Source organism: Chrysochloris asiatica, unplaced genomic scaffold (genome assembly GCF_000296735.1).
Source record: "Chrysochloris asiatica unplaced genomic scaffold, ChrAsi1.0 scaffold00059, whole genome shotgun sequence".
Classification (NCBI taxonomy): Eukaryota; Metazoa; Chordata; class Mammalia; order Afrosoricida; family Chrysochloridae; genus Chrysochloris; species Chrysochloris asiatica.
The window spans coordinates 14375762-14397026 of NW_006408577.1; the positions used below are offsets into that span (position 1 = coordinate 14375762).

A 21265-nucleotide genomic window follows, 5' to 3' on the forward strand; every position below is an offset into this window, starting at 1 on the left:
TCAGAACAGATGCATATAGTTCTTAACGTTACTATAGTATACAGCCACTCTTCAGAAATTCTGTATGGTTCACTCTGAGTTTCAGAGCCTACTGATGTCACTTAACAGCAAAGGAGCTGTCCATAAGTTGGGTATTTGTAACCTGGTATTGTCTTCAGTTCACTTTTGTCATTAATATCAAGCTCAGGTCTCTTCTTAGGGTAATGGGCGCCGTCCAGTAATGGTGAAGTTAGGTTGCAGTGATGTTCCTCAAATGTGCCATTTATTTTAACATTTTCAGCATAAACCAAAATAGAATTATACTGTGAATAGCTTTATCAACAGTTATCCAGATTTTACTACATTTGTTTCATCTTTTCTATCTATATATATTGTGTTTCCTTTGCTAAAGTATTTTAGAGCAATTAGCACATCTTTCAGTACGCATCTTTCTATTTTCTTATGTTACTGAACTGCTAACCACAAGATTGGTGATTCAGCTACCAGCCAAACCTCAGGAATCCTATACCAGGTGGCTATGAGTCGGAACCAACTCAACGGCACTTAACAACAACGAATGCCTTTTTCATTATGGTACACAATAATGATTTCTTGGAATTGTTCTCCATTTTCTCAATGATGTCTTTTCTTATACTTTAAATATGTATTTTTTTTATTTAGTTAGTATCTTATCACGGTCCACACATTACATTTGATTATTATGCACTTAAATCTCTTTTTAGCTCAGGAGGCTTGAATAGATTTAGATTGTACTTCCTGGCAAGAATGTTTAATCAGTGGTGCAATTGCTTCATGTTTCATCTTGCCAAAAGGCATTTATCAGTGGGTTCAACTGATGATGGCGTTATCCTTCCACCTGAAATTTCCCAGAAATAATTCTATTTAGTGATTTCATTCATTGATAATTTTTGTCCATATCATTTTATTACAAATTATAAAATGAGGTGTTTACTTTTTGAACCTTACTCATTGCTTTCTGCATAGATGAATAACTAATGACTAGATTAACGTCTCTTTTTTATAAAAATACTTAATATTTCTTTTTCAGTCTGAAACAAGTAGAAGAGAACACATGTATGACAAAGAATATAAAAACTCTGAAATTTTAATAAGAATATGTATTCTAGGGCTCATCATTGTATTAGTCTGTTTCTAGATACGGCTAAACACAGAAAAGCATTTGTTAAAGCTGTCTTTTTAAAATAAGGTTAACAGTAGCCCTAACCTTAAGTTTAGTAACCTTAACTAAAATCCAGTATATTTCTGTATTTTAAGTACTAAGGTTGACTTAGGAAACTGTTCAGTGGAAGAATAAGAAAACCCTCCTTTAGACTTTTAAAACATATAATTCAAAAATCATATAATACTTTTCTTTTTCTCCCCTCAATAAAACAATTCATACAAAACTGAATTTTAAAACTTGACTCCTTTTGTGAATGATATTTAGACTTATAGATCTAAAAAAATCTTTTTGTGCTTGTCCAAATTTTAGTTTTTTAATAGTATTTTTCTAAGTGAAACATTTTTTAAAAAAATACATAAGAAACTATTATTTTGGGCTCAGACTAGCCTCAAAATAAAATTGTCATCATTGTACATGGACAGCCCCAAAGCTTGATCTAAAATTATTTCCTTGTCTTCTTTTGAAGTATTACATACCTATTTCAGTTGTAAGTTTTTCAAAACTAAGTGATGGACTAATTGTCTCTCAGAGTTGGCAGGGATTAGTATGGGTGGGTTATAAAAAAGTAAGTCCCCTATAATAATAACAGTAATGTTGTTGGTACCGTCACATCAGTTCTCTCTCAGAGCAATCCTATGTACAGCAAAACAAAACCCTACCTGGTCCTGCGCTCTCCTCACAATCCATCCTATTTTCTAGCTCATTGTTGCTGCTGCTGCTGCTGTATCAGTCTGTCTAATTGAAGGGCTTCCTCTTTTTTACAGACCCTCTATTATACCAAGCATATTGTTCTTCTCCAGGGACTGGACCCACCTGATGTAGGTCCAAAGTGCATGAGATGAATAGTCTCTCCTTTCTTGCTTCTAAGGAGCATTCTCACTGTACATCCAGTATAGATTGGTTCCTTCTACCAGAATATATATTGAATATTCTTTGCCAACATCATTATACAAAGTCATTGACTTTTTTTGGTCTTTTTGTCCATATATCTTTTGCATATATATGAGGTGACTGAAAATAATAACAACTGCAATTTAAAAAACAACAACATTGAGTCCATTCATTCCAACTCATAGCAACCCTGTATAGGGTTTCCGAGGCTATAAATCTTCATTAGAGCAGAAAATCTTTCTCCCACAGAGCCACTGGTGGATTTGAATGCTAACCTTGTGGTTAGCAGTCTAGTGCTTACCCTAAAGTACCACCTGTGCTCCTTCAACAATAGCACTAGCTAATGATTATTGAGCACTTATATATGATAGGTAATTTGTTAATCCCTTCATTATTTTATCTTTAGAACACTCTTAGAGTAAGTACTATTATCTATATTTTATAGATGAAACTGAAACAATACTTAAGTAACTTACCTAGGCCTATACAAACAGTAAATACGTCTAACAGCAGAGCTTGTGCCATTTATTGCAATACTATGTCACAATGTAAGTGCCATCGCTAGGTCTCAGGTTAATTTTCTGAAGGTTGGTTAGACAGCACAATCTATTTTTCTTCTTGAAGCCAGGGTACAGTCTTCAGCCCTTCAGAGTTTAAGCAAAGACACTATCTATTTCCTCTTTGAAGGAGTATTGTTAAGTGCCATTGAGTAGGTTCCCACTTATAGTGACCCTGTATAGATAGGTAGATAGGGTTTCCGATGAAGAGCTGTGGGTTTGAACTGCTGACCTTGTGGTTAACAGGCCAATGTTATTCTGCAGCGCTATACCCAAACTCCATTTTTAAAGAGTTAAGTGCTATGGAGTCAGTTCTAACTCATAGTGACCTTGTATAGGGTTTCCAAGGAGCAGCTGATGTGCTTGGCTTTGCAGTTCAGTGCTTCATCCCACAGTGCCATACCAGGACTCCTTTAAGGAGTAGAGAGTTGTATAATGAAGGACTAGGTTACCATCCTTCACTAAAACAGACTAAAGTGATTTTCATACTTAGGACAGTCTAGCATGTGGTTTGTTGTTGTTAAGTGCCATTGAGCATGTGGTAAGCACATAAATATCCATTAAATGAATGGGAAAATAGAAACTACCTACATGTAAAGCAAAATAGACAACTTCTTGTAATAATATGAGACAGAATACCCAAGTTTAGAAAATACAAGAGGTTGATTTATGCTAGAGACATTCTTTGGCTACACTTCTACCTCAAAAAAAAACAACAACAACTTTTTTTTAATTTAAATTTTTTGTGTGAATGAGGTGAAAGTTTATAGAGCAATCACCAGTTTCACATTAAAAATTCCTATACTTTTTTTTTCATCTCACTGATTGCAGTCCCCTCAATGTAACATGGTATATCCCATTTCCTCCCTGTGTTGCCTGTTTCTATTCCTCATATTCTTAACACTTCTGAACTTTGTTCTAGGGTAAATGTTGCCTTTAAAAAAAAATAAATAAAGATCTAAAATAGGTACGTGTACCTCACTAGTGTTATTGTTCCTCATACAGACCTGTTGTTCAGCTAGAAATGGAGTCATAGGATGGGTTCAGTTCTAGACTTGAAGGATGGATAAGGGGACCAGTCTCTATCTGACCAGTAAGACTTTTTTGTGATTTTAGTTTTGGTACACATTTCAATCCCACTCTAAGGAGCTCTGGTAGCGTAGTGGTTACAAATTGGGCTGCTAACCTGAAGGTCAGCAGTTCCGCGGGAGAAAGATGAGGCTTTCTGCTCCCTTAAAGATTTACAGCCTTGGAAGCCCTACACAGGGTCGCTATGGGTCGGAAACCACTCAACAGCACTTAACAGCAGCATTGAGGACCTTCTAATGTGATCCCTTTAGAGCAGTAGGAATTGATAACCAGGTACCATTAGTTCTTCTGGTCTCAGGGTCCTAGAGACTGATGTGTGCGTGACTCAGTAGTCAAATAGACAAAATATTTCCACATGGTTTTTTTTGTTTTCATTACTCTTCTTTCCCCTGGACAGGCAGAGGCCAATAGTTGTACCTTAGATGGCTACTCGTGAGCTTTTAAGACTCCAGTCACTGCTTACCAAAGTAGGGTGTAGAACATTGTCTTTGTGCCCATTGACCTTGGTATTTCCCGAGACTAGGGACCTGAGCTCCCAGGTGCAGCGACTTATTCCTTCAAGGTTTTCAGTTATAGCTTAAGAAGTTTTCATAACTTTGCCCCCTGTATGCTCTGCCACACTCACGGATATGTTTGCAGCAAAAGTAAATCCCCGTGTACAGATATTCTCTATCAAACCTATATTTGTAGTTATACTTCTACTCTTCCTTCCACACCCGTTCAGCCTGTATGCCCATCTATGAATCTGACTGCAGATCACCATTGTCGCAGGACTGTATATATAACAGTATTTACCTCTGTTGCCTTTAATTCTTGCATTCCTCCCTTGTCTTCCCCGGCCTCCATCTTTTTTGGCCAACTCTTATTTGGGCTACATCAAAATTTTGTTTAGGAACCGGATCAATGAAAATAATGTCATATGCCACATTTGACAAACACGACATGCCTGCAATAAATTGAGGAACATTCTCCACAGCTCTGAATTGCTAAATGTATACGTTCTTATCCAGAAAAGATGACATTCTCATGATTGTGTTATTCCAGCAACCTTGACTAGCAATGAAAACTTAGGCAGAATGGACAACTTGGGTAACTCAACAATGTGTTATGTCTATTTTGAAGGTATAAAATGATATTATTTATAAATAAAAGTTTTCATTCATTAGATTTCACATTTCGTCTAGATGGTAGAGATGACCATTTTTTTATTTATCCCTTTCTGTGCTTGGCATTCAGTTGTTGTTGTTGTTAACTACTGTGGAGTTGATTCCAACTCATAGTGACACTGCTTAGGGTTTCCGAGGCTGGAAATCTTTACGGGAGCAGAAAGCCTCGTGTTTCTCCCATGGAGCCAATGATAGTTTCTAACTGCAGACCTTGAGGTTAGCAGCCCGATTCGTAACCACTACGCTACCAGAGCTAGGTTGTCTATAAAATATTAGCAAAAATATTTTTTAAAACAATTTCACAGGGCTGCTTGAATCTTTTTATTTTGTGATAGTAATACTTTATAAAGACCCCTTGTATTAATTTTCCCAAATTTTCTATTATTTTGTTTTTACATCTTTTAATAAATTAAAGGGCTGTACTTTCTTTTTCAGTCTTTTTGATGGATCTCATTATTTAGAGGTCTTATATAAAATGACAACAGATGACCAAGGACACAGTGGACCAGCATACCTGTCCGATCCTCGTCTCACAGCAAATGGTTTCAAGATAAAATTGACATCAGGTATGATGATGTGGTTTAATTATTTTCTGACTTGGAAAAATATACCTTTTCTAAGAGTTATGTATAGACATTATAATTTTCAGGTGTCGTGATATATTATCATCTTGGCCAAAGTACAATGTCAGCTGTGAAAAAAGTCTTATGTTATAAAGACCTCCTTTGCATGAAATAACCAAGTTTGGCCTCTCTTAGTCCACTGCCTACATTTTCATTTTTATAACTAATCAAATAGCTTAATTAACACTTTTACCATCTTCTGACATTGTACTCAAACTGCCTGCTTTGTTCTACAAACTTATAAAAAAAATTTCCTTTAGATGATAAAGCAGAAATAAATATTTATGATACTAGAATGACCTAACAAAAATGGATGTGTGTCTTTTTTCAAAGCATTTACTAGTTTTGCCAAGTAGACACTTAACACCAGCAGTCTTGCTATTTGGAGAAAAGATGATTAAATTCTATGGCGTCTCCAAAAGACTGTGATGACCTTCATTGTTCAGAATGAGAATTCATCAGGTGGAGAGCAAAAAGGAAAATCCTTCTGGCTAGGGGATTCCAGTTTTCCTAATTGCCCCCCTTCTCTGTTTTTCCATAGTTTCCACACTTAATTGCCTTTTCTCCTAGCTTCCTAGGCTGGTTTTATCCTATTTTCTCTTCGTCCCGTATCACAAGGGTTAACTCCATTGTCTCCTTCTACTTCTGTGTCATGACCAAAATATAGAAAAGTTTAACCAAAGCACAGTATTAGAAATTGTTAAAAGAATGTTTTCCTGAGACATGAAAAGAAAGCAAATAAAAATAATGTACCAAAAGCATCAAGTTTAAGTATATACAAGAAATACTTCGCTGTTATAAACGTAAGCTAATTTAACTTGTGCAGTTTTATGATATTGTTTTTTGTGTCATCAAGTCGATTCTGACTCATAGTGACCCTGTATAGGGTTTCTGAGGAGCAGTTGGTGATTTTGAACTGCTGACCTTGTGGTTCGTAGTCCAGTGCTGATCCTATAGCACCATACCAGAAGTCCAGTTTTAAGATGTATTGTTAAGTGTGGAGTCAGTTCTGACCCAAAGCAACCCTGTACGGAGTTTCTGAGGAGCAGCTAGTGAACTTGAACCACTGACCTTACGGTTCAAACCGACTTTGCAGTCCAGCACATTATCCCAAAGTACCATACCAGGATACCACCCCTAAATTTTTGACTTACCACCTCAACCCTTGTTGTCAGGTGCTATCGAGTTGGAACCAACTCATAGCGACTCCATGCACAGCAGAACGAAACAATGTCCGATCCTGGGCCAACCTCACTACCGCTGCCACACTTGACACCATCAATGATGCCACCTGGCCAATCCATCTCGTTGGGGGTCTTCCTCTTTTTCTCTGACCCTCCATCTTACCCAGCATGACATCCTTCTCCAGCGACTGTTCCCTCAACCCTAGATGGTAGTAAAAAAAAAGATATTCAGACTTCGAGTGAAAATAGGAGATAGTCCAAATCCCAACTCTGCAATTTAAAACAATCTGTCGTTGGAAAAGCCAGTTTTTAGTCTTTCTGTTTTCTCCATGAATAACAGCAACTAACATTTACTGAATAATTGTTATGTTCAGGGCACTAATCTAAGTCTGAAATGTCTTCTTTTAAATCTTCATAGTAGCCTTATGCAGGTGCCATTGCTTTCTCCATTCTCCTTGTGGGAAATCTGTACAAAGAAGCTCAGTGAGAGTAGTAGTTGTAGAACTAGGTATGGCTCTGTGGGATCAGCACTGGGTGCGAACCACAAGATCAGCAGTTCAAACCCACCAGCCGCTCCTTGGAAACCCTATACAGGGTCGCTGTGAATCAGAACCAACTCGACAGCACTTAACAACAATCTTAAACTTTGAAGCCTAGCTCTTAATTCATTTGTTATACTGTTTCTCTATAAACATTGGGATATATACTTTATAAAGTAGTGTGAGGACTCAATAAGGCAACTTTAACATAAAAGTCATTTAACTAGATGTTCAGATATTTTTTTCTCACCTCCCCATTTCATTTTCTGACCTGAACTGATTTGTCATTCCTTTGGCTCCTAGAAATCAAGTAGTTAAAAATAAATGTGCTTATTCTACAGACTGGGTAGTTATTTATCCCAACTGTTAAACTGCTCAACCAAAGGCACATGGAAGCAGTTAATTCAAAGACTTAATGAACCTCACAGACTCTAGCCTCCACGACTCTGAGACCAGAGTTCAGTGATTCTGTAAGGTTAAGTACTGGACTGCTAACCACAAGGTCGGTGTTTGAAATCCATCAGCCACTCTGCAGGAGAAAGATAGAGGAGGCTTTCTGCTACAGTAAAAATTTACAGCTTGGAAACTATACAGCAGGGATAAGGAACCTCTTTCTGCCAAAATGTATACCATCATTCACAAGTGATACAAAATTATCAACTTAAAAATTAACATGCTATATTTGGCTGCAAGCATACATTGACAGAGAACTTCCAGAGGTTCAAGCCGGATTCAGAGGAGGATGTGGAACGAGGGATACCATCGCTGATGTCTGATGGATCTTGGCTGAAAGCAAAGAATACCAGAAAGTTGTTTACCAGTGCTTTATTGACTATTGCAAAGGCCTTCAATTTGTGTGGATCATGACAAGCTGTGGACAACGTTGTGAAGTATGAGTATTCCGGAACACTTGATTGTGCTCATGAGGAATCTGTACATGGACCAAGAGGCAGTTGTTTGAACAGAACATGGGAACACTGAATGGTTTAAAATTAAGAAAGGTGTGAGACAGGGTTGTATTCTTTCACCATACTTATTCAACCTGTGTGCTGAACAAATAATCCAAGAAGCTGGGTTATATGAAGAAAAACATGGCATCAGGATTGGAGGAAGTCTCCTTAACAACCTGGGATATGCGTATGATACAACCTTGCTTGCTGAAAGTGAAGAGGATTTAAAATACTTACTGATGAAGATCAAAGAGCGCAGCCTTCAGTATGGATTGCCTCTCAATGTAAAGAAAACAAAAACCCTCACCATTGGACCAATAAACAACATTTTTATCAATGGAGAAAAGATTGAAGTTTTCAAGGACATCATTCTTCTTGGACCAACTATCAGTACTCATGGAAGCAGCAGTCAAGAAATCAAATGATATATTGCATTAAGCTAATCTGCTGCACAAGACCTTTTTAAAGTGTTGAAGAGCAAAGATGTCAGTTTAAGGACTAAGGTGTGCCTGAACCAATCCGTGGTATTTTTCAGTAACGTCACATGCATGTGAAAGCTGGACAGTGAATAAGTTATGGTGTTGGAGAATATTGAAAGTGCCATGGGCACCCAAAAGAACCAACAAATCTGTGTTGGAAGAAGTGCAGCCAGAGTGTTCTTGGAGGCTAGGATGGCCAAGCTTTGTTTCTCATACTTCGGCATATTTTCAGGAGGGACCAGTCGCTGGAGAAGGAAGGATATCATGTTTGGTAAGGTGGAAGGTCAGAGATAAAGAGGAAGACCCCCAGCAAGATGGAATGGCCAAGTGGCACCATCAGTGGGCTCAAGCGTGGCAACAATTGTGAGGTTGGCCCAGGATTGGGCAGTGCTTCATTCTGTTGTGCATAGGGTCGTTATGAGTCGGTACCGATTCAGTGGCACCTAACAACAGCATTTGGTGAAACATTTATTTAAATCACCCTTAATGTGATGCCTGGAATCCTGGCACGATGTTGTAGAATAAGCACTGACTCCCCCAGGTTGGTTTGAAACTTCAGGATTGTGGTTCACATCCTACAGCCTCTCCTAGAAAACCCTAAGCAGCATTGCTGTGAGTTGGAACCGACTTAATGGCACTAAACAACAACAGTGTGATGGCTAGAACTGTGAATGCTTTGTCAGGGCCAGACCAAGTTATTATGCAGACGAGACATTCCACAACCCTGCTTTATAGGATCGCTATGAATCAGAATCAACTTGGTGGCACAACAGCAGTATATGTACATATATAGCAAAGTAGATGTTTAACTTGCTTTACACTGAAGATAAAGATTTCTGTCGGGTCATTCAACAGACAGGATAGCTATTTTAACTATTCAACTCTTAGCTTGTAGATAGTATTTATTAAGTCCTGTTGAACAGTACTTTGCATGGCATTGAAGATGCAACATTAAACAAGCCCATCAGCTGTAAACCAATTTTATTTGACTGAAACATTCATGTTCTTTCATTTTTATTTTTTAGGCTTTTTTTGTTTTGTTTTGTTTTTTCTGCATTTTTCAAAACTCAGATCTTGAAAGGACCAGTTCTCTGTCTTTTGTTGATGTTAAGTGCTATGGAGTCAGCTCCAACTCACAGAGAACCTATATAGGGTTTCCGAGGTGTGGCTGGTGGATTTCAACTGCTAACTTTGCAATTGCAGTCCAGTGCTTATCCTACAGCATCACACCAGGATTCTGTCTTTTAGTGAGAGTGTTAACTTTGAGTCAACAGTTCAATGGTTGTTACAATGGATAAGGATAAAAGTATTTGAAATAGAAGATTGGGACCATAAGAACTTTGCTTATTAATAGGAATAGCATTCTGTACTGCATCAGTATTGTTAATTGCTGCCGAGTCGGTTACTACTCATAGCAACTCTGTAAGTGTGGCTGGTGGGTTTGAACCACCAACCTTGCAATTAGCAGTCCAGTACTTATCCTACAGCACCACACCAGGAGTACATGTTTTAGCAAGGGAAAACTTGTTGAACCACTTTTACATTTAAAATATTTTTCCTGACAATGAGGAAGCATTTTACAGACTTATAAAGTCTTCATAAAAATTGATTATCGTAATCCCAAATACAAGGGACTTCAAATAGTTTGTGGGGAAATGCAATTAAAAGATAATTGGTTTTTTTTGGACCCAGTACCTGTTATTGGTGCCACCTGGGCCTTGAACAGCTGCAGAGGTATCGAAGGTTTGATAATGGCCAAGAACAGACTAAGAGGGCAGAAGCCCAGGAGTGTATTTCACATAGCAAACCAAAAAACTTTAAATCTAAAAACAAAGCAAAACCGGTTACCACAAATCTTAAAATGAGAAACATTGTGAATAAAGAAAAAGTTACCAGAGTAAATAAAGCTTTTGTAGATAATGCAAAAGGAACTTGTGCATTTCTCAAAAGGCCTTTCCCTTGAATGTCTGCAGAAAAACCTGATTCCTCAGCAGCAGCCTGAACCACCCAGTCACTGTGGACCAGGCTACAAGATTAATGGTTCACTTGTAATGCAGTGGTGATACACCAAATTCCCAAGAAAAAAAGACTAATAAATTTAATGTTTTATTAAAAAAAAAAAAAGATAATTGATTTTATTCATGAACTTTTTGAAAGCCCCCTGGTATCTCGTAAGATTTCCATATCTGATTTTGCAAAGACAAAATTAAAATATTGCTCAATTTTTTCATCCTTTGCCAAATATTTTTACCCAAATTTACAAGTAATTCTGTGAATCGTGTAAAATATCTAAGGCAAATATAGTCAGATTTCAATTTAATCATACTATAAGAGTTCTAGAACCAGCATTAGTGAAAAGACTCTTAGAGTAATACTTTTCATTTTTTCTTTATATGTAAAATTCTACTTCTTGTCTAGCTAACCCCTGTTTCAAATCCAATAAAAGTTCCCCTGGAAGTTCAAACCTTCATCGTGTCTCCTTTATTGAACTCTTTACCTTAATGTTTGATTTTATGCCATCTTACCTTATTATTTCCCAAGAAGAATATTAGGATATGTTCTCTGTTAGTCTAGCACTGCAACTGCCATCTCCTTTTTAAATACAATGCTAGCTACTACTTACCTAAGATTGGACTCTTTTTCCTTGCTTCTAGGTGGAGATAGACTATCTCCCCAGTTACCCATCCAATCATGTAGCTAGTTTTTAGTTGTATTTTAGTTACTAAATTATTAAAAGTAGTAGTAGATACCATGTATCTTTAAAGCATTGCCTAGTAAAATATTTTGAAAAAACATTAATATTTTATTTCAAAGTTACTTACATATTATTAAATTGCATCAGGATTGGAGGAAGAATCATTAACAACCTACTTTATGCAGAAATGACATAATCTTACTTGCTGAAAGCAGGGAGGACTTAAAATACTTAAATGATGAAGATCAAAGACAGCCTTCAGTATGTATTGCTTTGCCTCAAATAAAGAAAACAAAGATCCTCACAACTGGACTAATAACACCTGATCCAAGCCGTGGTGTTTTCCATAGCCTCATATGTATGTGAAAGTTGGACAGTGAATAAGGAAGACTGCAGAAGAAATAGTGCATTTGAGTTATGGTGTTGGAGGAGAATATTAAAAAGTAGCATGTATTACCAGAAGAATAAACAAATCTGTGTTGGAAGAAGTACAACCAACTGCTCTTTAGAAGCCTGGATAGCACAAAACATTGTGTCTCATACTTTGGACATGTTATCAGGAAGGATCAGTACCTGGAGAAGCACATCATGCTTGAAAAAGTGGGGGGGTCAGCCTAAAAGAGAAAGACTTCAAATGAGAAGGATTGACACAATGGCAGCAACAGTGGGCTCAAATATAACAATTGTGAGGATGGCGAATGACCAGCAAGTGTTTAATTCTCTATGCAGAAGGTCACTATGAGTCAGAGCCAACTTGATGGCACCTAACAACAACTGAGTCTTGCTGCAATTTTTTTTAATTAAAATAATCACAGAAAGAATTCAGGCCTTAAAGTTAGATATTAAACCAGTAGAATAGAATTTGAACAGCAGTAGTTGTTGAAACACTTTTAATAAATATCCTGAGACTGTTTTCCCTCAAAATTAAAAAATATTCTAAACAAATATAAGCAACAAAACATCAATAACTGATAAAATAAAATTACATGTGGTCAGCCATGGAGGGCTAGAGTAGAAAGTGAAGCATCCAGCTGTTACAAAATGAGGGGAGACACACAAAAATACCCAAACTTGCAGATTTGTACCCATTTGACCTAGCTTCGATGGCTGGATGATCAAAGCTCGACTAGGGGAAGTTAAAAAAAAATTTTTTTGATAAAGGAAACAAGTGTAAATTGCTACAATTTGATGAACTTGACCTGTACTTGGGGAAGTAGTAACTTAGAATACCACCTGGGAAGTAAGGAGTCTTCACATCAAGGATACAGGACTGATAGGGATGGGCAACTTAGACATTGGCTACCTAAAATGGGGGGCGGGGGGTTATAAAGGCATAATGTAACTGGATTACAAGTTTTCAAGGGGAGTTCACTTTCAGAGTGTGCAGGTGAAGGTAGAGTCCCCACTGAATAGTTTTCATCATGTCTAGGCGGGTCTGGTGAAAGGAGATAGGGATGAAATTCTTATAATTCAGTAGTGAGTAATTGTTATCATGACTAATTGTGACTGTTCACAACTGTAAAGGTAAAAGTTTTGTAACATTAAACGGGGAGTAGTTAATCTTACATTCCAGAAACAGGACCCTAGGACCATTAAGGGAGAAGAGCATGAGTAGAATGTGGGCCACTATCCAGAGAATCAGCGACACCAGAGATAGAGGCAGAGATGGAGACATGGAGAGAGAGAGTAGCTGAAGACTCTAGATTCATGGGAAGAGAAAGGCTGTTTGCTGGCAGCCAGAAGCCAGGCTTGCAGAATGTGCCCTTTGGTTGTTTAAATGATTATATATATTCCTAAATGTTTTTGTGTACATCCAAAACAAAACAAAAACAGGGAATAGAAGCAAATACTGTTGATTTGTTGATAAATGGAGGGGATTGTAATCATTACAATGAAACGAGTGTAAAGCCAATGTTCTCATATGGTGCCAGTGAGCCACTTACAACTTAATATGGGTTTGAAATCTGTGAGTAATTATTATTTTTTCCAAGTAAGGAAGTAAAACTTTGTCCTGACTGTCTTGATTTCTAATGAAGTTTAACTAAATATTTTAGCACTGATTTGTTTTTAATGGACCTGTTCTGGAATATAATTTAAATTAAACTAAAATTACTGTGGTTATTTTTGTTTCTTTCTTTCTTTCTTTCTTTCTTTCTTTCAGGAGTTTCCATTGCTGAAAACTACTTAGAAATAGAAGGAATGGCTAAATGTCTCCCATTCTATGGCATAATGGATTTAAAAGAAATCCTCAATGCTATCTTAAACAAAAATGCAAAGGAAGTTTATGAATGCAGACCTCGAAAAGTGATAAGTTATTTAGAGGTATGTATTATTAGTATTAGATTGGAGTCCTGGTGTGGTGCTGTGTGTTAATGCACCAGACTGCAAAGCCATTTGAACTACAAGGTCGGCGGTTCAAACTCACCAGCTGCTTCTTGGAAACCCTAAACAGGGTCACTGTGGGTCAGAATCAACTCGACGGCACTTAACAACAACAAATTATTAGATTGGAGTCTTAGTGTGGTACTGTGGGTTAATGCGCTGGACTGCAAGGTTGGTTTGAACCACAAGGCTAGCATTTCAAGCTCACCAGTCGCTCCTTGGAATCCCTGTACTGGGTCAGTTTGAGTCAGAACCAACTCGATGGTACAACAACAACTACATTATTAGATTATGTAGGTTAGTTGGGTTTTTAGATAGCAAATTGTTTCTTAAAATAGTAATGTTTTTATATTTTTAAAGAAAATAGTATTCTTACTATATTAAGAAACAATTTACTTTCAACATACTAACCATGTCTAAAATATTAAACACTTTATAAGGTTTTTTGGTTTTTTGCACACAAATGATTGTGTTTAAATTAAAAGTTTCACATGTAGACTGATTGTGATATGCTATATAATGATCCTTATTGTAACAATATTTGTGGGGTGCGTATTGAGGAAAAACCTTAGGACTGAACATTTTGTAGTTACGGGTTTTATTTATTTATTTTTTTTTTACTTTCCATATTAATTTTCTTGTTGTTGTTGTTAAGTGCTGCCAAGTCAATTCTTACCCATAGTGACCCTTGTGTAGGGTTTCCAAGAAGCTTGAACCACTGACCTTACAGTTCAAATGACTTTGCATTCTGACGCATTAGCCCACAGTGTCACACCAGGACTCCAATTAAAGTCCTTAGAAAGGATAATAAATTGCTCCTTGTTATATCATATAGTGGAGTTATGGTGTGATGGTGTAGAATAAGCTCTGGACTGCTAATTGCCAGATTGGCAGTTTAAACCCATCAGTTACTCCTAAAAAATCCTATACAGGATTGATATGAATCAGAACCGACTCCACAGCGTTTAACAATAATATACCATATATCATATTTCTACACAAATACCGCTTGCTATACAGGTGTTTGCTTGCAGAGCAGTAGTTTGTTTGTGAAGCCTTTCAAACTGTGTAACCCCTTGTGTGTGTGCTTCCTGTGTGCACTGTGTGAATTATATATGTTGTTGTTGTTGTTGTTGTTGTAAAGTGCCGTCGAGTCTATTCTGACCCATTTGACCCTGTATAGGGTTTAGAGGAGCAGCTGGTGAGCTTAAACCGCAGACCTTGCAGTTCAAACACCTTTGCAGTCTGGCACATTAACCCACAGCGCCACACCAGGACTCTGCATTATATATGTAGGTGCATTCTATGTGAAAATACTGTACTTTTCTAAAAAGAACAATAATATAATGCTTAGCCTTGATTTCTCTGAATAGCTCTATAGTACTTGAAGAGATCAAGGCTAAGAATTGTACTAACTTCTTTTTAGACAAATACAGTATTTTCACATTTACTCTACAGCACTTAACAACAGCATATTACTTGAATAAGTACACAGTTTTCTAACAATATCCAGCACAAATGAGAGTTGTATACATTTTTTATTAATTCAAAATTAAGTAAGTGATGGGGAAAGAGTATAAGCTTAAAATGTCCAAGTAGTGTGAAAACAGTAGAGGTTGTTTCACAAAACCTCTATTTTTTAAAGTAATTGCTACTGCTACTACTCTGAGAACAAATCAGAACTTTAATAGGATTTAATGTCTTTTTTCAAATGAGCCATTTTGGTTTAGAATATAATCATGGTGTGTCTGCGATTTTCTGAGTGCCAGACTTCCCCAACAGCAGAGTTCACTTTTGATCTTTTTGGAGACTGTATTAGGAATATTTGTAAGTATTTCAGGAGCTTTGTCTCTTGGATATTCCCAGTACATTGTGGGGCTGTTTAACACTGAAAGTTTCTAGAGACTTCAAAGGAATCTTTTCTTGTGAAAGAGTTATTATGAACTTAAAAAAAGCAAAGGTTGAGGGAGTTGTCTATAGTGTTTTGTGTATTGGATCTAGTAATCCTAAAGGAATGCAGGGTGCTAAAGATAGTATCCTGGAAATGTCTCATTTAGAGAGCCTGAGTAGGAAAGATGACACAAGGGTACACGGATTGGAAGAGATTTAAGGTCAAAATGAACCTAATGTTTAGTTAGAATAAAGTAGGATGTTTAGGATGATAATGGGGTTGTGGTTAGAATTTAAGCTCTTTCGAGTACAATTTAAAACAAAATCTTTAAAGAAGCCAACTTTGTTAATACTACTTTACCCACAAATCTGATCCACCCTCAGTCTTCTTGCTTCAGAAAACAGTATCACTTACCAAAAATGTAGGCATTATACCATATAATCAGTCCATCAGCAAGTCATCTTGATTCTACCTCCAACTCCTATCAGGAATCTTTCTCGCTCAATCCGTGTCTTACTATCACAAAGCCTCTCAACAGGATTTAGGTGATTGTTACACTCTATTCTTTTTGCCCTGACTCAAATCATTATCTGCACAGCCAAGATAAAATATTTTCTACTTCACGGTATGTTGGTGTTAAGGGCCATCAAGTCAGTTCTGATTTACAGCGACCCTATATAGGATTCCTAAGGGGCAACTGGTGGATATGAATTACCCATTTTGTGGTTAGCAGTCCTGTCCTGACTCTACAGCATCACAGCAGGACTTCATATTATATCACTGTAAATTGTGTGACTTTCTCTTCACAGGGAGAAGCAGTACGTCTATCTAGACAGCTACCCATGTACTTATCCACAGAGGACATCCGAGACATTGTCCACAGAATAAAGTATCAGTTTGGAAATGAAGTTAAAGGGTGTGTTCATGGTCGCCCATTTTTTCATCATCTAACCCATCTTCCAGAAACTGCATGAATACCTGTGTTTAAGGAAATTAATTGAAATCAGCCCAGTTGTAAGATATTTTGAGTCCGTTTTTAAACCATCTTTATATATTATCGTGTATAAAACAGTTTATTTTATAAATGAGGATTTCCTCACTTGTTTGTGTTAGGAAAAAAATTTTTAAATTGTAGAAAATTTAAATAAACTAACAAAGACTGTTAATACACCTGATTCTCAAAACCCAGCCTCTGTATTAATTATAAGTTACAGGCATCAAATTGGATTTGTAGTAGTTTTGTGTGGTTGATTTACTAAATCAGCTCAGTACAAGAAGAATTCACATGTTATACCAACAGACTCAATTGGCAGAAGTTATCAATTTTTAAAATAGAATGAATACAAGGAGTAGGAGCAAGGTGGGAAAAACAAAGTTTTGAGGGAAAAGAATGTAGCTTCAACAGTCTTGCTGTCTTCTTCATCTTGTATTGTTGCTGTCTCTTTCTAATAATTGAATGGACTCTGAAGCCAAAATTTGTCACAGAACATGAGAAGATCTAGATTTTTAGCAAAAATTTACCGTAATCCTTCTGTGGCTCATGGGACATATATATGACAAAATATGAGTACCCACTCATATTTTCTACCTGTGGGGTTTAATAGGAAGCTGTTATCCCACTTTCATTGTGTACTGCCATCTGGTGGGGCCCCATCCAACCATCGCCAGGACAACCACCTCAGGACAAGTAAAAAACTATTGGTACTTACTGTAGTCAAAACAGCTTGGTACTGGTACAATGACAAACACATAACCAAATGGAACAGAATTGAAAACCCACAAGTAAATCCATCCACCTTTGGATAACTTTTTTTTTAGTTTTCACTGTGAATTGAGTGAAAGTTTACAGGGTAGATAATCAGTTTTACATTCAACAAGTCATATACTTTATTTCATAACACAGTTTACCCTCATTTCCTGTATCAAAAATTGTTTGTGTTTAGTTAGGTTCTGATTATCAAGCCATTGAGGCTAGGTCAGATGAGTGCTATCTACAAGTTTGGGTGTTCTTGTGCATCTCCCCTCACTTCAGATCCGCCGGATGCTTCACTCTCAGCTCTAGCCCTCTATGGCTATGTCCTTGTCCATGGGCTCAGGTGTCCCACATTTTGGACCAAACAGCCTGTCCTCTTTCTCTCATCTCTAAGTCAACAGGAGTCTATGGAACGTGGTGGAACTCAGCCCATTTCTTCATTGCTGCCTTTCCCCCTCGTCTACTCACTAGTAGACCAATGTAGTTGCCAGCAAGCTTACATGCCTGTTCATGTGTTCCCTTTGAGTTTCAGTCTTAGAGAGGGTTTGTTCTAAAGGGACTTGATTGCTTGCCTTGATGGCTTCTTGTCAAACAGCTTGCTTATTCTTGTAGTAGCCAGTCATGCTGACATTTTTGTTTTGTTTTCCTGATTATCTTTCTTTGAAGATGTATCTTCTGTCACCCTAGCTGTTCCAGGCTGGTCTGCTTGTTCTTTCTAGTGGGAATGTCCCACCTCAGAAGGTTCTGGATGGGACTCAGGATTCTATCTAAGGTCTTATACACTGCAAAGGCTCCGCAAGAGACCTGTTGCACTGGGCAAGTTGTAGATCCCGTTTTAGGTATTCCACGGATAACTCTTCTTTGACAAAGGACTGAAACTCATTAAATTGGGAAGAGATAATCTCTGTAACAAACGGTACTGATGAAACTGGATAGCCATATGCAAAAAAAATAAAACCCATATTTCACACCATATACAAAAACAAACTCAAAGTGAATCAAAGACTTAAATGTAAAACCTAAAATTATAAAGGCCATCAATGACAAAGTAGAGACAGACTTAGGTACCCTAATACATGGCATAAATATATTATCAAAATAACCCAAACCATAGCAAAGCAAACTAGATTACTGAAACCTAAACCTTAGATACTTAATGTGCATCAAAGGATTTCACTAAAAGAGTAAAAAGGGAACTGGGAAAACAAATTTGACAATGGCATATTTGACAAGGTACTAATCTCTATAGAAAACTCTGACACCTCAAGACCAATATAATCCAATTTGAAAATTGGCAGAGACTATGAATAGACACTTCATTATAGAACCATTCGTCATAGAACACATTCAGGTAGCCAGCAATACAAGAAGTGTTTGTGATTATTAGCCATTAAAAAGATGCGATGATTAGCAAAAAATAAAAATTCTGATGATGGTATGGAGAGACTGGAACCTTCAAGATTAGGACACAAAAGAAGTTAGAAGGAGCCAAATCAAGACTGTAAGGTGGGTGCCTAATGATTTCCTATTGTTGGGTGCCATCAAGATGACTGACTCATAGTGACCCTATGCACAACAAAAGGAGAAACACTGCCACACTCACTCATTACGCTTGAGCCCATTGTTACCACTGTCCCAGTCCATCTCATTGGAGGGCTTCCTCTTTTTCACTGACCCTCCACTTTAGCAAGCGTGATGTCCTCCAGAGACTGGGCCGTTCTAATACAATGTCGGAAGTATGAGAGATGAAGTCTTGCCGCCCTGATTTCTAATGAGCATTCTGGTACTTGTAACAGAAATATTTTTTCTGACAATCCAGGGTACTTTAATACTAATCTCCAATAACGTAATTCAAATGCATCAACTCTACAGTCTTCTTTATTCATTGTACAACTTTCACATGCATATTACTGAAACAATGGGTTGGGTCAGATGCACCATAGTACTCAAATTGGCATCTTTGCTCTTGAATATTTTAAAGAGGTCTTGTGTAGCATATTTACCTAATGCAATATATCGTTTAATTTCTTGACTGCTGCGTTCATGAGTGTTGATAGTGGATCCAAACAAAATGAAGTCTTTGACATCTTCAATCTTTTCTCCATTTATCATGATGTTATTTATTGGATCAGAGGTGAGAATTTCCATTTTATTTACATTGAGATACAACCCATACTGAAAGCTGTGGTATTGGATCTTCATCAGTAAGTATTTTAAGTCCTTTTTGCTTTCACCAAGCAAGTTTGTATAAGCTACATATTGCTGGTTGTTTATGAGTCTTCCTCCAATCCTGATGCCACATCCTTCTTCATATAATTCAGCTTCTCAGATTATTTGAGTTGTATGGTGAAGGATTGAATAAGTATGGTAAATGAATACAACCTTGGTGCACACATTTCCTGATTTTAAACCATTCATTGTCCCATTGTTCTGTTTTAATGGCTGCCTCATATTCTATGTACAGATTTCTCCTGAGAACAATTAAGTATCTGGAGTACCCTTTTTTCACAAGTTATCCATAGCTTGTCATGACCCACAGAGTCAAAAGTCGTTGCATACACAACCCTGGTGTGGTGCAGTAGGATAAGTACTGAACTACTCGGTCGGTTTGAACAACAGGTTGGCAGTTTAAACTCACCAGCTGCTCCTCAGAAACCCTATACAGGCACATAACAAAAAAATTTGTTGCTGGTTTTCTCTGCTTTCAGCCAAGACCCATTTGACATCAGTGATGATACCTCTTGTTCCATATCCTCATCTGAATGTGGCTTGAACCTCTGGCAGTTCCCTCTCAATGCAATATTGCAGCTGTTTTTGAATTATCTTCAGCAAAATTTTACTTGCATGAGATATTAATGATACTGTCTGATGACTTCTGCATTCTGTTGGGTCCCCTATCTTTGGGATGGGTACAAATATGGATCGCTTCCAATCAGTTGGCCAAGTAGCTATCTTCCAAATTTGGCACAGATGAATGAATGCCTTCAGTGCTGCATCAGTTTATTGAAAGATTTCCATTTGTATTCCAACCATTCCTGGGGCCTTATTCTTTGTCAATGCCTTCAGTGCACCTTGGACTTCTGCCTTCAGTACTATTGGCTCTTGATCATCTGCTATCTCTTGAAATAGTAAAACATAGACCATTTCTTTTTGGTACAGTGACTGTATATCTTTCATCTTCTTTTGATGCTTTTTGCATCATTCAATATTTTGCCTATAGAATCCTTCAAGATTGTAAGTCAATGCTTGAATATTTTCTTCAGTTCTTTCATCTTGAGAAATGCTGAGTGTGCTCTTCTTTTTTGTGTTTTTAACTCCAGGTCTTTGCAACTGTGATGCATATGGGTTGCTATGAGTATAGCCAAAAAAAAAGGTCTATGTTGGTGACACAGGAAAGCCCACATGACACTGTAGGATAAGCACTGACTGCTAATTATTAGGTCAGCTGTTTAAACCCACCAGCTGCTCCTCAGGACAAAGATGAGGTTTCCTGCTTACCCAGAGATTTACAGCCTCGGAAACCCTATACGGAGTCATGGGTTGGAACCGACTCTACAGCACCTAACATGTTGGTGCCATATGGCCTCTGATGATGAAATTTATTTTGTTCTAATTTTCTTCCAGTCTTAAACTGTCAAGTCATGTTAGTGGTGATGGCAGAAGTATTTACCACTAATTTGCCAGGTGTGATGCTGTAGGATAAACACTGAACTGCTAACAAAAAGGTCAGTGGTTCAAACCCACCAGCTGCTCCTTGGAAACCCTATACTATGAGTCACTATGAGTCAGAACCAACTCAAGGGTACCCAACATGCTAAGTACTTAACCTTGGATGATCCCATTTAGCTTTCAGAACAAATTTAGGATCATAAATACTATTGAC

At 37.4% G+C, this 21265-nt stretch overlaps 1 protein-coding gene and 1 pseudogene across 2 annotated transcripts in view; both read left to right on the forward strand.

Moving 5' to 3' along the window:
• The window catches only part of PMS1 (PMS1 postmeiotic segregation increased 1 (S. cerevisiae)), a 108225-nt gene extending 91622 nt beyond the window's left edge, over positions 1-16603 (forward strand). For both annotated transcript variants that reach the window (XM_006864044.1, XM_006864043.1), the window contains exons 9-11: positions 5322-5452; positions 13518-13678; positions 16439-16603. In XM_006864044.1, coding sequence (XP_006864106.1) covers positions 5322-5452; positions 13518-13678; positions 16439-16603 — 457 coding nt within the window. The remainder of the gene's footprint in view (positions 1-5321; positions 5453-13517; positions 13679-16438) is intronic.
• On the forward strand, positions 10413-10713 carry LOC102817514 (annotated as a pseudogene).
• Positions 16604-21265: the final 4662 nt, after the last annotated feature.